Genomic DNA, 14,840 nt, shown 5'->3' on the forward strand with positions numbered 1-14,840 from the left:
TGAGCAGGGAGCCCAATGAGACTCAATCCCAGGACTCTGGGATCTTGACCCGACAGGAAGGCAGATGTTTAACCAACTGAACCACCCAGGTGCCTCTGTACTGCTAAAAGTAAATCTTCAAAGTACTCCTCACAAGAAAAAGTATTTTGTAACTGTGTGGGAAGGGATGCTAACTACACTGACTGTGGTGATCATTTCAATATATACTAATAACAAATAATTATGTTGTATACCTGAAACTAATGTAGGGGCTAAGGGCAGGAAGCCAGTGCAGAAACAACAGTCTGACCCCGGCTTTGTCTCCGGAAAGCGGGAAGTAAATCCCCCATGTGAAAGGTACCCTCCCTGCACTAGGATGTAAAGAGACATCCTTATCACCAGAGATAGCGAGTTTGAAGCCAAGAAGGCTGTATAAACAAACCTTGTTACTAATTCTGTTTAGAATTCCTTACTAATTGAAGCTTCTGAACATAAGTGTTCTTTGTCTTGTCAATTCTTCACAGACTTACTGTCTTTGGGGTAAAAACTTTCTGTCTTGGCATTTTAGGTCTTGATTTTATTTAAAAAACATAATAAGACTTTGGTTTTTTCCTCCCCTCAATCAGTTTCCCATCAATTTAATCGTTAGACAAGCAGAAAGAGCCTTGAAAGAGAGAAGGACATTTTTCTTCCTCAACACTAATATAATGTTCTACGTCAATTATACCTCAATTAAAAAAATTTTTTTAAAGTGCTTGTGGGGCACCTGGGTGGCTCAGTGTTTGAGTATCTGCCTTTGGCTCAGGTCGTGATCCTGGATCCTGTGATTGAGTCTCACATCGGGTTCCCCAAAAGGAGCCTGCTTCTCCCTCTGCCTTTGTCTCTTTCAGGAATAAATAAATAAAATCTTTTAAAAAAAAAATCTTAAAAGAAAAAAAAGTGCTTGCGTTCCCCAAAATGCTCATTTTAAATGCTGCCATTCAAATGCAGTTTTAAAGTTTAATGGCTTAAAAAAATTTAATGGCTTAGATGACACCCAGTGTGTGATGTGCATTAAAGTTGGATTTGTTGGGATCCCTGGGTGGCGCAGCGGTTTGGCGCCTGCCTTTGGCTCAGGGCGCGATCCTGGAGACCCGGGATCGAGTCCCACATCGGGCTCCCGGTGCATGGAGCCTGCTTCTCCCTCTGCCTATGTCTCTGCCCCTCTCTCTCTCTCTCTGTGACTATCATAAAATAAATAAAAATTAAAAAAAAAAGTTGGATTTGTTGTTGTTGTTGTTGTTTGTTTTATGATTGATTGATTGTCTCTACCAGGACTCAGAGAGAAGTCAAGGCTGTTTTACAAATGGAGAAACATTTTCAGGAGAAGATATGATCACATTGTAATTCTTCTCTTTGCGGTTTCCATAAGCACCATAACAGCATCCGTTCTGTGTAGTACCTCATCAGTTCTGTGTAATAAGACCCAAGTAGAAAGGCAGTTGCACTGCAACATGGGCATCACGCAGAACTTTTTCTGTTCTGGGCACCGTTCAAAACTGGTAATTCTGTGTCACCCAGTAAATGAGTGTAGCAGGCTCAAATGTCTACAAAAGCTAAATATTTCCATTGACTTTACTTATTTTTATTTTTTAAAAGAGATTTTATTTTTTTATTCATAAGAGACAGAGAGAGGCAGAAACATAGGCAGAGGGAGAAGACTCCCCATAAGGAGCCCAACGCAGGACTTGATCCCAGATCTGGGGATCATGCCCTGAGTGGAAGGCAGGTGCTGAACTGCTGAGCCACCCAGGGGTCCCTTCCATTGACTTTAGTAACAACCTTATGAAGGGCAATAACTCGACTCACATGTTACGGATGTTAATTCATCCTGTTTTCAGACAGCTGAAACCCTGGAAAATGCACAAACATACATGGGCCATGCACGTTCATAGCATTATACCCTAATATCTGATTTGCATATATCTGTACTCTTTTGACAAAGATAAGCATTGTGGACAAGACAATGAACATATGCTGGGGGGACTGCCAAGAAATGGAAAATCGTATCTGATGAACACTGGCAGAGAGGGAGAGAGCAGAAGCTGCATACCAGGTGCCACAAACCTTGTTCATATCTTCCAGGCATGGTACCACTATGGGAAACAGTCATTAACGTCCCCACCTATTTAACTTTGTGCTATTCTAAACTCACTCTCTATAGTTCTGTAATAGACAAATATGCAAATTAAAGAGGAAGGTAGTTGAAAAAAAATTCCTGTATCTTTCAAGTCTTTGATGATAAAACTTATCTCTGAAATTCCTCCCTGGATAAAGCCTTACTTCTGGGTTACTGTCTTTGCTGGAGAACAGATCAAGAAGCACCTACTTGCTTGTCCCACAAGACTATCCCTCAGTAAAGTATTAGGAAACAAACATAGATATCAATAAGTATATCTATTTCCGCTATATAGCCTGGGCCTAATGAGCTAATCTATTTTTATAATTTCATTAAGCATTTATATTTCAATTGGGTTTGATTTGATTTATAGTTTATATTTTTATAAGATTTGGAAATGACCTTTGTCTTTTTTTATGACCTTTGTCTTTATTGAAAACTTTATATTTTTTGATTTATAAAAAGAATTTAGGGGATCCCTGGGTGGCGCAGCGGTTTGGCGCCTGCCTTTGGCCCAGGGCGCGATCCTGGAGACCCGGGATCGAATCCCACGTCAGGCTCCCGGTGCATGGAGCCTGCTTCTCCCTCTGCCTGTTGTGTCTCTGCCTCTCTCTCTCTCTGTATGACTATCATAAATAAATTAAAAAAAATGTTTAAAAAAAAAAAGAATTTAAACTCTTTTTTAGGGATCCCTGGGTGGCGCAGTGGTTTAGCGCCTGCCTTTGGCCTAGGGCGCGATCCTGGAGACCCAGGATCGAATCCCCACGTCGGGCTCCCGGTGCATGGAGCCTGCTTCTCCCTCTGCCTGTGTCTCTGCCTCTCTCTCTCACTGTGTGCCTATCATAAATAAATAATAAAAAAAAAATTTTAAAAAAATAAACTCTTTTTTAAAAAGATTTTACTTTTATTTACGAGAGAGAGAGAGAGAGAGAGAGAGAGAGAGAGAGAGAGAGAGAACAGAAGGAGAGGGAGAAGCAGGCTCCCTGCTGAGTAGGGAGCTTGATCCCAGCATCCTGGGATCATGACCTGAGCCAAAGGCATATGTTTAATCCACTGAGCCACCTAGGCACCCCTAAACTCTTAATAATATTATCTTTCAGCCACCCCCCCCCCCCAGGTTGGGTGGCTGAGTGGATTAAATGTCTGCCTTTGGCTCAGGTCATGATCCCAGGGTCCTGGGATGGAGCCCACATTGGGCTCCCTGCTCAGTGGGGGTCGGGTGGGGGGATGTCTGCTTCTCCCACTCCCTCTGCTACTCTCCCTGCTTGTGCTCTCTCTCTCTGTCAAATGAATAAATAAAATCTTTAAAAAATAATAAAAATCTTACCTTTCCCCCTATATTATTGAAAACATTTTCCCGGGTGGTGTTTCTATATTTTTTATTATTATCAATGATTTAGTTACATTTCCAGTTTTTCAAATGTATTTATCTTTTATTTACATTTTTTTTCTTTGTATGCCATGACTTTCACTGCCCAAATATACAAAAACACTTTCTGATTTCTTTTAGTTTTTTTGTTTTATCTTTTTTTTTTTAAGACTTTATTTATTTATTTGACAGAGAGAGAGAGAGAACACAAGCAGGGGGAGCAGCAGGTAGAAGCAGGCTCCCTGCTGAGGAGGGAGCGAGATGCCAGCTTGATCCCAGTACCCCAGGATCATGACCTGAGCCAAAGGCAGCCGCTTAACTAACTGAGCCATCCAGGCACCCTTGTTTTATCTTTTTACCCATTTAACTTTTTTTTCTTAATATTTTATTTATTTATTCATGAAAGACAGAGAGAGAGAGGCATAGACACAGGCAGAGGGAAGACCAGGATCCACGCAGGAAGCCCGATGTAGGACTTGATCCCGGGACTGTGGAATCACGCCCTGAGCCAAAGGTAGATGCTCAACTGCTGAGCCATCCAGGCGTCCCTCATTTAACTTTTTTATCCATATAGAATTTATTTGGATATAGCAGATAGGAGAGTTATAGACTGGCACAAGTTATATATTTTGCTACATCCTTCTGTCTGCTTATGACCTTTCAAGGGATCATGTGACTAGTCCAGTTTCTTAACATTGACACTACTATTTTTTTTTTAATCAGAAAATGTTCTGTCAGAGGACACACTGTGTTGTATCTTGAAGGATCACTAGATGTCTGCAATAGCAGCACTACCACCTCCCTGCATCATGATACCCAAAGGTGTCTCTGGGTATTGCCAAATATTCCTGAGTGGCAAATCCCCTCTCTGCCCCTGACAACCAACTGGTCAGTTCCTGTGGTGGCAACAGACCATGAAATGATCACTTCTCATTATTTTTGTAATGGGTACCTCTGGGGAAACTTGAGCTTCATTCTTTATTTGCACTAATTTCCTGACCCTTTGGAGTTATTTGCAGACCTATCATTTAAAATTATGTCATGATGGGGCAGAAGAGAAGATCCTGAGGCGAATTTGATTGGAAATTTCTTTAATTTTGTGGCTGTATATAAGGAGATCTGCATCATGAGTTCAGGACTCTTCTGTGCACCAAAGTTGATTACATTACCATGGAGGCAATGCTTCTGTCCTTCCTTAGAAGCCACTAGACTTCCCTCCACGTAGATCACATGGCATTAGACTGCCACCTCCACACTTTATATATATTTTGCAAGATGTGTTTTTAGTCCAATAATACATGTTATGTGTATGGTATGCATTTACACAATGTTTGACTAATCAACTCCTTCATCAGTGGTAGTAGTTTTCCAGTTGTTTCATCTTTAGTTTGCTAAGTAAACAATGCTGTCCCCTCCAATAATAATATTTGCTTCTTCCATCCTATTCTTCATATTGGTCATTGTGTTTTCTGACATGAAGTTAGAATTGAAAGCTAGGATTAGTAATTGGAGTGTGGATAAACTTCTTTGGATTTTGATTTGATTCCTCCTTTCAATGGGAGGCTCCTCACACACTGGTTCCTCATCATGCTGTGCTCCCAAACATCTTGAATGAGTCCTAGGCCAGCTTGGTATTTACTGTGTCTGAAAATGACCCCAAGAGCTGAGCACTAAAAAGTGGCTAACACTACTATGGCACCCTCCTTAGATTTCAACCAGGGGCAAGCTTAATTGATTCCATAGTGGTGAATTTTAATAAGGCTAGAGGGGAGGAATCTGTTCCCAAGTCGCACAAAGGAGTCCACTCTACACAATGCACCATTTGTTCCAATTTCCTAATGAGACGTGAAGTCTATTGAGTGGCAAAGGTTGGTCTGAGTCAGACAGCCTGGTGCTGAATCTGAGCGCCCCTACTGATGGCCTTTGTAATGTGAGACAGGTCACTTTGTCCTGCTACACCTCCATTTCCTCTCTCATCAAATGGGATCATATTAGTGCTTCCTTGCTAAGAAGTCTGTGAAAATAAAGAGTAATGAGCTGATCCACCTGTGGTGCAGAGTGGAGTGTCTTACCCTCAGTTAGCCTCCCTAAAGTGTCTGATATTAGTGTTAGCATTCCTGTTACTACTCTCATTGTCATTGTCCTCATCATCTCTATAAAGACTTAGGAAGCAAAACTTCTCTCAATGGTGTCTATGATATTTTACATTGCAAATGAATCAATGTCCCTGGAAATGGAAGAGTTCACCTGACCTGTAAAACTCCTGAGAGGTAATGATTTTAATAACATTCTGTGATGACTATTTTGATTTCTTTTTTAAAAAATATATTTTATTTATTCATGAGAGGCACAGAGAGAAAGGCAAAGACATAGGCAGAGGGAGAAGCAGGCTCCGTGCAGGGAGCCTGATGCAGGACTCACCCTGAGCGGAAGGCAGACGCTTAACTGCTGAGCCACCCAGGCGTCCCAACAATTTTGATTTCTTGTTTGGGCAGTACTTTCCTGTAATTTGAAACCTTCACTAAGCAAATGCTACGATTACCCAGTTTTGGTAATTTGTGCCTTCTCCATCAGATAGAGCAATTTGTTTCATTCTCCCTCCCATTACTACCTCAAACACCATGTCACTATTTCACAAAGACCATGAAGAATCAGTTTTTTGAATAATGCACATTTATGTTCTGCCATTTACAAATAGCTCTTCTACTACAAGAAGGACCAACTGTTTCTTTGTCTTTCATTCAGAGCCAAGAGCAGCTTTTAGAACCTTGGGTAACCCATTCCATTAGGGAGATAGTTCAAGGTCATAGAGAAAATATCTCCATATGTACAAAGAACTCCCTGAGTTTCATAAGTGGAGCTCCTTGTTTTGTGTTAGGGCATCATCTTATTGATGGGTCTTGAATTTTCACAGACTTTCCTCAGTGCAGGTGGATGCAACAACACTCTAGTAAATTCTGTCCCTCCTGTTTGGCATGACTAGAGATCAGCAATTACCTTCTCTTAATAAGCACAACCTCAAGATAACACCTTTGGTATGCCAACCACAGTGATTAAATAGCCTTTGGGAGCACTATGATGTGACCTCAGGACAGGACCAGACTGTCCCTCTTGTTACCTATGAGAAGCAGAACAATTCATGGCTATTAAGGGTGCAGGAAGCATATCATCATTTTCTATCCAGACGGGGCCACTACTGGAACTGCACAAATCCTATAGGTGCAAATGAAAGTAGTGTGGGGAAGTGCAGAGATGAAATGTAGCTTCCTGGGATGCCTGGGTGGCTCGTGGTTGAGCCTCTACCTTCAGCTCAGGTGGTGATCCCAGAGTCTCAGGATGGAGTCCTACATCGGGCTCCCTATGGGGAGCCTGCTTCTCCCTCTGCCTATGTCTCTGCCTCTCTCTCTGTGTCTTTCATGAATCAATCAATCAATCAATCTTAAAAAGAAAGAAAGAAAAAAATATAGCTTCCTCAGCATCACGTTCCTGAAGCTCAAGGATGTGAGAGAGGGGAGCCAAACTTTTGCATCTTCTCCAGCAAATGCACATTCTTAGTATGGTGAATCTTTTATCTGAGGTGGAGATGAGAAGAAATAAAACAAATGGACAACTAGAGGTGTTCCTGATATTAAGAAATTGTGACTTTCAAGAAAACTGCTCCTACATTATTGTTTTCCAGATAGTTCTGAAAGGAGAGATGAAAAACAGATCCTGAAATGGAAGTATTCTCTGAAACCATAAAAATCCTGGAAGAAAGCACAGGCAATAATTTCTCTGACGTCAGCCGTAATAACATTTTTTTCTAGACAGGTCTCCTGAGGCAAGGGAAATAAAAGCAAAAATAAACTATTGAGACTACAGCAAAATAAAAAGCTTCTGCACCGCAACAAAAGACAACCCATGGAACGGGAGAAGATACTTGCAAATGATGTATCTGATAAATGGTTAGTATCTAAAATGTATAACAATTTATAGAACTCAGGGTACCTGAGTGGCTCTTTTAGTTGAGCGCTGACTGCTGATTTTGTCTCAGGTCATGATCTCAGAGTTGTGAGACTGGGCTCTGGGCTCAGCTTGCAGTCTGCTTGTCCCTCTCTGTCCCCTTCTACCCCTTGCCCCTAGTGCTCTCTCTCTCAAATAAATAAAATATTAAAAAAATTTATAAATCTCAACAGCAAACACCAAATAATCCAACTAAAAATGGGCAGGATACATGAACAGACATTTCTCCAAAGAAGACATCCAGATGGCCAACAGATACATGAAAAGATGCTCAACATCACCCATCACCAAGGAAATGCAAATCAAAACCACAATGAAATATCACCTCACACCTGTCAGAATGATGAAACTAGAAACACAGGAAAAAGAATATTGGTAAGGATGTGGAGAAAAAGGAGTCCTGTCGCACTGTTGGTGGGAATGTAAACTGGTACAGCCATGTGGAAGACAGTATGGAGGTTTCCCAAAAAATTAAAAATAGAATGACCCTGTGATCTAGTAATTGCACTACTGGGTATTTACCCAAAGAATACAAAAACACTAATTTGAAAGGATATATGCACCCCAGCGTTTATAGCATCATTATCTACAATAACCAAATTATGGAAGCAGCTCAAGTGTCCATTGATAGATGACTGGATAGAGAAGATGTAGGGGGTGCCTGGGAGGCTCAGCTGGGTAAGCATCTGACTTCGGGGGTTCTGCAATGGAGCCTCAGGTCTCCTCAGGTCAGGCTCCCTTCTCAGCGGGAAGTCTGCTTGTAACCTCTCCCTTTGCCCCTCCTCTTGCTTGTGCATGCATGCGCTCTCTCTCTCAAATAAATAAAATCTTTTTAAAAAGATGTGGTAGGGGATCCCTGGGTGGCGCAGCGGTTTAGCGCCTGCCTTTGGCCCAGGGCGCGATCCTGGAGACCCGGGATCGAATCCCACATCGGGCTCCCAGTGCATGGAGCCTGCTTCTCCCTCTGCCTGTGTCTCTGCCTCTCTCTCTCTCTGTGTGACTATCATAAATAAATAAAAATTTTTAAAAAATAAAAAAAAGATGTGGTATATATGTACAGTGGAATATTACTCAGCCATAAAAAATGAAATCTTGCCATTTATAATAACATCAGTGGAGCTAGAGAGTGTAATGCTGAGCAAAATAAGTCAGAGAAAGGCAAATACCATATGATTTTACTCATGTGTAGAATTTAAGAAAGAACAAACAAATGAACAAACAAAAAGGAGAGAGATCAAAAACAAATTTTAGCTATAGAGAAAAAACCAGTGGTTACCAGAGGGAAGGTGGGTAGGGGATGGGTGAAATAGGCAAAAGGGGATTCGGAGTACACTTCCCTTGATGAGCACTGAGTAATACATGAAAGTGTTGAGTCACTATGTGGTACACTTGAAATTAATATAACAGTGTTTAATATAGACACACATATACAAAAAGAAATTGAAGTATCTTCATCTCCCAATTCATTTTTTTAAAGATTTTATTTATTCATTCATGAGAGACACAGAGAGAGAGGCAGAGACACAGGCAGAGGGAGAAGCAGGCTCCGTGCAGGGAGCCGGACATGGGACTGGATCCTGGGTCTCCAGGATCGCGCCCTGGGCCAAAGGCAGGTGCCAAACCGCTGAGCCACCCAGGGATCTCCCTCCCAATTCATTTTTAAAAAAGATTTTATTTATTCATTTATTTGAAAGAGGGAGAGAGAGCACACACAAGCAGGGGGAATGGGAGAAGCAGGCTCCCATGGAGCCTAACATAGGGCTTGAACCCTATGGGATCATAACCTGAGCGGAAGGCAGACACTTAACTGACTGAGCTACCCAGATACCCTCCAGCTCTCAGTTTTTTTTTTTTTTAAAGGATTTTATCTATTTATTCATGAGAGACACAGAGAAGCAGAGACAAAGGCAGAGGGAGAAGCAGGCTTTCTGCAAGGAGCCTGATCTGGGACTGGATCCCAGAACCCCAGAATCACTACCTGAGCCAAAGGCAGATGCTCAACCACTGAGCCACCCTGAGATCAGTTATGGTCCTTTAGCTCTCCCCTCCAGTTGCCACCTGATAGATGGTTCCAGGGAAGCTTCTCAGTCCCTGGGCATGGTGGAGATACTGCTGCAGTGTGGGAGGATTTAGGTGGGGGCAGTTTGACTCAGATAATCTTAAAGGTGACCTCAGGGAATTGAGAGGAAACGGTCAGAAATGGTCGGTGTGTCTGCTGTATACAGAGGATGCCTGCACGGAGTGATTCCATCATTGTCAGAATGAAGCCTACTCTCTAGGATCCTAGACTCACCAATCAGCAGGATTGTTATTTTATCGAAACCCAGTTTTCTGATAAGATGGATTAAATCGTGTAATCACAAGAAAGGGATGGATCAAGATTTTTCACGTCAGAAGCATTTTCTAAAAGTTAACCCACTTTAAACCCAGAAGTCACTTTTCATCTGAAGCGATGGTTTGTGTTTGGTCCCAACGATGTTTTCCTGAATCTGACTGACGCTTTGGAAGAGCGCCCACCTAGTGCATCCCTGGTTACCTGCTCGTGCACCTTTTTGGCAAAACTGCCATGTCAGACCCTGGTGGTCAACAAAGAGCTAGACTAATTACTGCGTCTGGAGAGCTGACGTCTAAGTGTCTGTGTCTGCAAAGGGAAGGTCAGACTTCTCGGTGTGAGGGCAGCTCCAGGTTCCGGCGCACACGTTCCGGGACCGGGAGCCTTGTGGCCGCGGTGCGGCTCAGACACCTAACCTCCGGCCCCGCTGTCACTCAGGCGTGAGGGGGCGAGGCCTTGCGAGCTGACCAATCAGGGGCGGCGGTGGCGGGGGTGGGTGGGGCGACGCTCCGCCACCACCCCGGACGTCGCGGCTCCTTTCAGCCTCCCTGGGGATCGCGGGTCGCCCGTATTTAAAGGTGCCACGTTGCTCTGCCGCTGTTTCTGTCGCGCCGTGAGCCCGACCGTGCGCCGTATTCTAGGGAGGGCCGCCGGGGAACCCAGGAGACCTTGCAATGGTGAGCGTGCCTCGTGGGGTGCAGAGACGGGCGCTGAGGGGCCGGTTGGAACCGGCCGGAACTGGCTGTGGCGGGACCCCCGCGGTCACCTCCGGAGTCTGCGGGTCCGCGGCGCCCCTAGGGCTGGGATCCCCTCCGGCGCGCGGCGACTTCGGCCCTGGAGCCTCAGGGCAGCTCTGCGCCCGCAGCCGCGTCTCCTCCGACTGTGCGGTGACGGCGAGGAGAGTCGTCAGGGGACCGTCGTGACTCCTCGTTCGTGCGTGGGAGCGGCTGCGGTCGGTGGGGTCCCCGGTCCCTGCTTTTCCCCCCGCGGGGGGCCCGTTTGCTCCTGAGCGGTCCAGATGTTTGGGAGGCTGGGTCTGCAGTCTCGGCCCCTGCCCCCTCAGCCCAGCTCTCCCCTGGGCAGGCAATAAATACCTCCTTTTCCAGTTCCTTCCCGCCGGCGCTCACGCCAGCTTCCCTTGGCCAGTTCACAGCATCCTTATCAACCATTGGTCCCACGGGTCTGTTTCAAACAGGTCCAGTATTTTAGTTCATTGTTTAGCCACAGTCAATGAGTAGCTGGTTTTTTTTTTTTTTTTCTTTTTCTTTTTTCTGTGTGGATATTTTACTTGAGAGAAACGCCGAGAATAATCACCCGGAGTTACTTTGTCTGAAATCCGTGTGCTTCCCCACCTCCCCCAGGACGTGTCCTGGGCACCGACACCCTGTGGGAAGTACTTTGGGGGTGTGTGTGTGTGGTACCTCTTTGAAACTTTCCCGGGTCTTCTGTCCTTGTCAGCACAGTTCAGGCCCGCGCTGCCCCTCTCTGAGTAAGTCGCTTTTAAAAGATTTATTAAAAAAAAAAAGAAAGAAAGAAAAAAGATTTATTCATTTTATTCTAGTCTTTGTTTTTCAGTTTTTAAAAATTCACGTACTCAGTAAGAGCTTGAAAGACAGTATGAAATATTTCCAAAAAGGCAAGAAAGAGGTAACTGCAGAGAAATATACGCCAGGACTACATTGTGCGTATTAAAAGATTCTTGTTTCCCATTTCATGCCCCAGCATGGCTAATAGTCTTCTGAGGTTGGTTCTTTTACTCCGGATGAGTTCAAATGGATTTCCAGGGCTTAGATTTGCAGACCAGAAGTGTTCAAGTATGATTAAGAATTTATAAAACAGTTACTTGCCGTGTAAGTAGTAAATAACACCCTTCCCCCCCAGGAATGCAAGAATTACTTGGTGGAGGTTCTTGTTGAACTAGTAGAGTGCCTTACAGTTTTCGTCCCTCTTTTCCACATAAGCGCACTGGGTTTGGGTGATTTTGCTGGACTCTTCAAATTGTGGGTTCTGGTGATATAAAACACTAGTGGTGTCCAGCTCACTTTCAGGAGGAAGCAGAAGTTTGAGGTCAGGGTCTCTAAGCCGAGACTCCCTTATTAGGTCTTGTATTTTTTTTTTAAGGTGAATTTTGTACCCAACGTGGGGCTTGAATTTACAATCCCTGAGATGGAGGGTTGCGTGTCTCTGGATTGAGCCAGCTAGGTCCCCCTTAAGCTAAGATCCCTTTAAACCGGAGAAGGCAAATAACTTTTGAAGGCCCAGTGGTTCTGGGGGTCCTTCTTCTAGCAGGTGACCTACTTGCTCACCCACCAGGGAAGGAGCCGTTATTCTGAGAGAAGCTACCCACTCTTGGAATTCTGGGATAGCATTTGCATCACTGTTGGGGGGATGAGGCAGTAATGCCTTTCTGAAGGTAGCTGCGTACATGCACTCAGAGTATAAATTATGTACACTGAAGAAGTCTGTGAAAGTCAGGAATTCTGTGTCCTGGATTAGGGTCAGTGACTGGGGAGGTTACTTGGGTCAGAACTTTGAACTGAGTCCTGCTGAAAGTTTCCACACCTGTGAGAATGAATGGAGGCCTCAGGGAGGGAGCGGATCCATCATGCTGCGGGGTGGGATGGGTGTACGGGGAATCCCAGAAGTCATTCCTGTGACTGCTCAGGTGTCCCTACCCTCCGTCACCAGGGACTGAGCCACTCCAGGGCTTCTGTCTCCACCAGGAGAGTCTAGAATGTGGAACCTTCTAGAAGTACCTCTTTGCAGCTTTCCCTTTGAAACTTCTGAATGTGGGCTTTCCTTCTGTCCTGGGGAAGCAGGCTGCTCATCTGTGCTGAGTCCAGGGTTTCTTTCCTTTGGATTTCTTTATTGATTGACGAGGGCAGCCCTTTGGCCCTCCGACAGACTTGGGCTCCTACACTGTAAGTTGATTGAGAGATAGAGTGTGAAGAAAGGTAGAAAATTCTGGAAACCAAGTAGAATCTGTGATCTGTTTAATCACATGAATGTTAAGATATAAGATGAACGTGTTTAAGTTCATCTTAACATGTTAAGTCATTTGTTATTTTTAGATTAGTTTTTGTATGTGTATGTTCTGAGGCAACATAGTAAAAAAAAGATGAGCTGCCTTGGTGCTGGAGGAGGTCCCCCCTTTCCCATCCCCTTTGGCTCCCTGGGGAGCTCCTTGGGCATACCTGAGAAAATCAATGGGAGTTCCTAGAGTTCAGGGATGACACCTCCCCATTTATACATGGTGCTTAGGCAAACTCACTGCTTTTCATGCCTTCTCAGCTGGGATGTAAAGCTGGGATGTAGAACAAGGCATTAAATGGAAGTTGGTCCTCTCTTCTAAGTCTTGGGATGCAGGCCTCAAGGAGCGCCATAATGGGTTATTGAAATGAGTTCAGATTAATGAATGAAAGATGTTCTGTTTCTGTCATTAGGGATGAATATTAATGCATCTGTCTTCATCTTTTTTTTGGCTTGTAGACTTTATTTTTCAAAAAAAATTTTTAAAGATTTTTATGTATTCGTGAGAGACACACACACAGAGAGGCAAAGACTTAGGCATAGAAACAGGTTCCATGCAGGGAGCCCTATGTGGGACTTGATCCTGAGACTTCAGGATCATGCCCTGGGCCGAAGGCAGGTGCTCAACCTCTGAGCCACCCAGGCATCCCAACTTTACTTTTTCTAATTTTTAAAAGATTTTATTTATTTACACATGAGACACACACACACACACACAGAGAAAGGCAGAGAGAGAGAGAGAGAGAGAGAGATTGGCACTAAAGCGCTGAGCCACCCAGGCTGCCCTATGTTTTTTTAAAGAGCAGTTATGTTTACAGAAAATTTGATCAGAAAGTGCAGACTTCCCATATAACTCCTCTGCCTGGACACTGTCATATATATATACACATATATATGAAGGGTTCATAAAAAGAAATATATACACACACATATCTATACACACATATTTCTTTTTATGAACAGCATTTTTTAACATTAATTTTTAAAAATCTCTACATCCAATGTGGGGCTTGAACTCATGACCCAGGGATCAAGAGTCGCATGCTGTTTCAGCTGAACCAGCCAGGCATCCCTGTCGTATATTTTATGTCTTGTATTACTTTGGTGCATTTGTTAAATTTGATGAGCCAACTTTGAAGTAGTTTACTTTAGGGTTGACTCATACAATCTCAGGTCTTGAGCTAACATGAAAAAACATGTTTTCATCGTTTCTGTAACATAGAGAATATTTTTATTGTCCTAAAATCTCATGTGTTCCCCACCCCTCCACCCTCGTTCATCCCCTGGCAACCAAAGATCTTTTAGTATCTTTTACTTTTATCTTTCCCAAAATGTCATATGCTTGGAATTGTATGGTGTGTAGCCTTGTCAAATTGGCTTCTTTCACTTAATATGATTTTAAGGTTTCTCCATGTGTTTTTGGCTTTGTAATCTCATTCCTTTTTATAACTGAAGAATATATAATTCTGTGGATTTACCAGTGATTGTTTATCCATTCGCCTGTGTTTGTTTTGTTTTGTTTTTTTTTTAGTAAACTCTGTCTCAAACAATGTTGGGCCTGACTGAACTCACAACCTCAAGATCTAGAGTTACGTGATCTACGAACTGAGCCAGCCAGACATCCCCATTTGCCTATGTTTTGTGCTGGTCTCAGCTTGTCTGTACCAATTGCTGTGGTTGGACTGGTCCTTGTGGTTCCTATTCTGCTTGTAAGGCTCTCTTCAGCAATAACCAACAGGAAACTTTGAAAACAATTTTTTTTTTTATAACCTAGAGGATCTGGAAATTAGACAGCACACCCAGGGCTACACATCATCCATGTCCCGATAGACAGTACACAGGCTTGCTTTCTTCTTTTATTGGTCTAAGGGGGAGCTGTGGTTTTATTGACTACTCATTATTGGTGAATTAAAACTTAAAGAGCAGGAATTTTAATCACAAGAGAAAAAAACAAGTGGCCTGAATGGCCA

The 14,840-nt window shown here is 43.5% G+C and overlaps 1 protein-coding gene across 4 annotated transcripts in view; it reads left to right on the top strand.

Annotated features, from left to right (window-relative positions):
* LOC100682654 (zinc finger protein 709) overlaps positions 1 to 14,840 on the top strand; it is an 83,167-nt gene that overhangs the window by 39,013 nt on the left and 29,314 nt on the right. For 2 of the 4 annotated variants that reach the window (XR_005375089.1, XM_038567183.1), the window contains exon 1: positions 10,336 to 10,517. The exons of 1 other annotated variant lie outside the window; for it this stretch is intronic. Coding sequence is in view for 1 of the 3 variants with exons in the window: in XM_038567183.1 (XP_038423111.1) it covers positions 10,515 to 10,517 (3 nt within the window). In the remaining 2 variants the exon portion in view is untranslated. Of the gene's footprint in view, positions 1 to 10,335; positions 10,518 to 12,493; positions 12,762 to 14,840 lie in introns of those variants that run through there. One more of the 4 variants, XM_038567185.1, reaches the window with a different exon arrangement.

Source organism: Canis lupus, chromosome 20 (genome assembly GCF_011100685.1).
Source record: "Canis lupus familiaris isolate Mischka breed German Shepherd chromosome 20, alternate assembly UU_Cfam_GSD_1.0, whole genome shotgun sequence".
In the NCBI taxonomy this organism is placed as follows: Eukaryota; Metazoa; Chordata; class Mammalia; order Carnivora; family Canidae; genus Canis; species Canis lupus.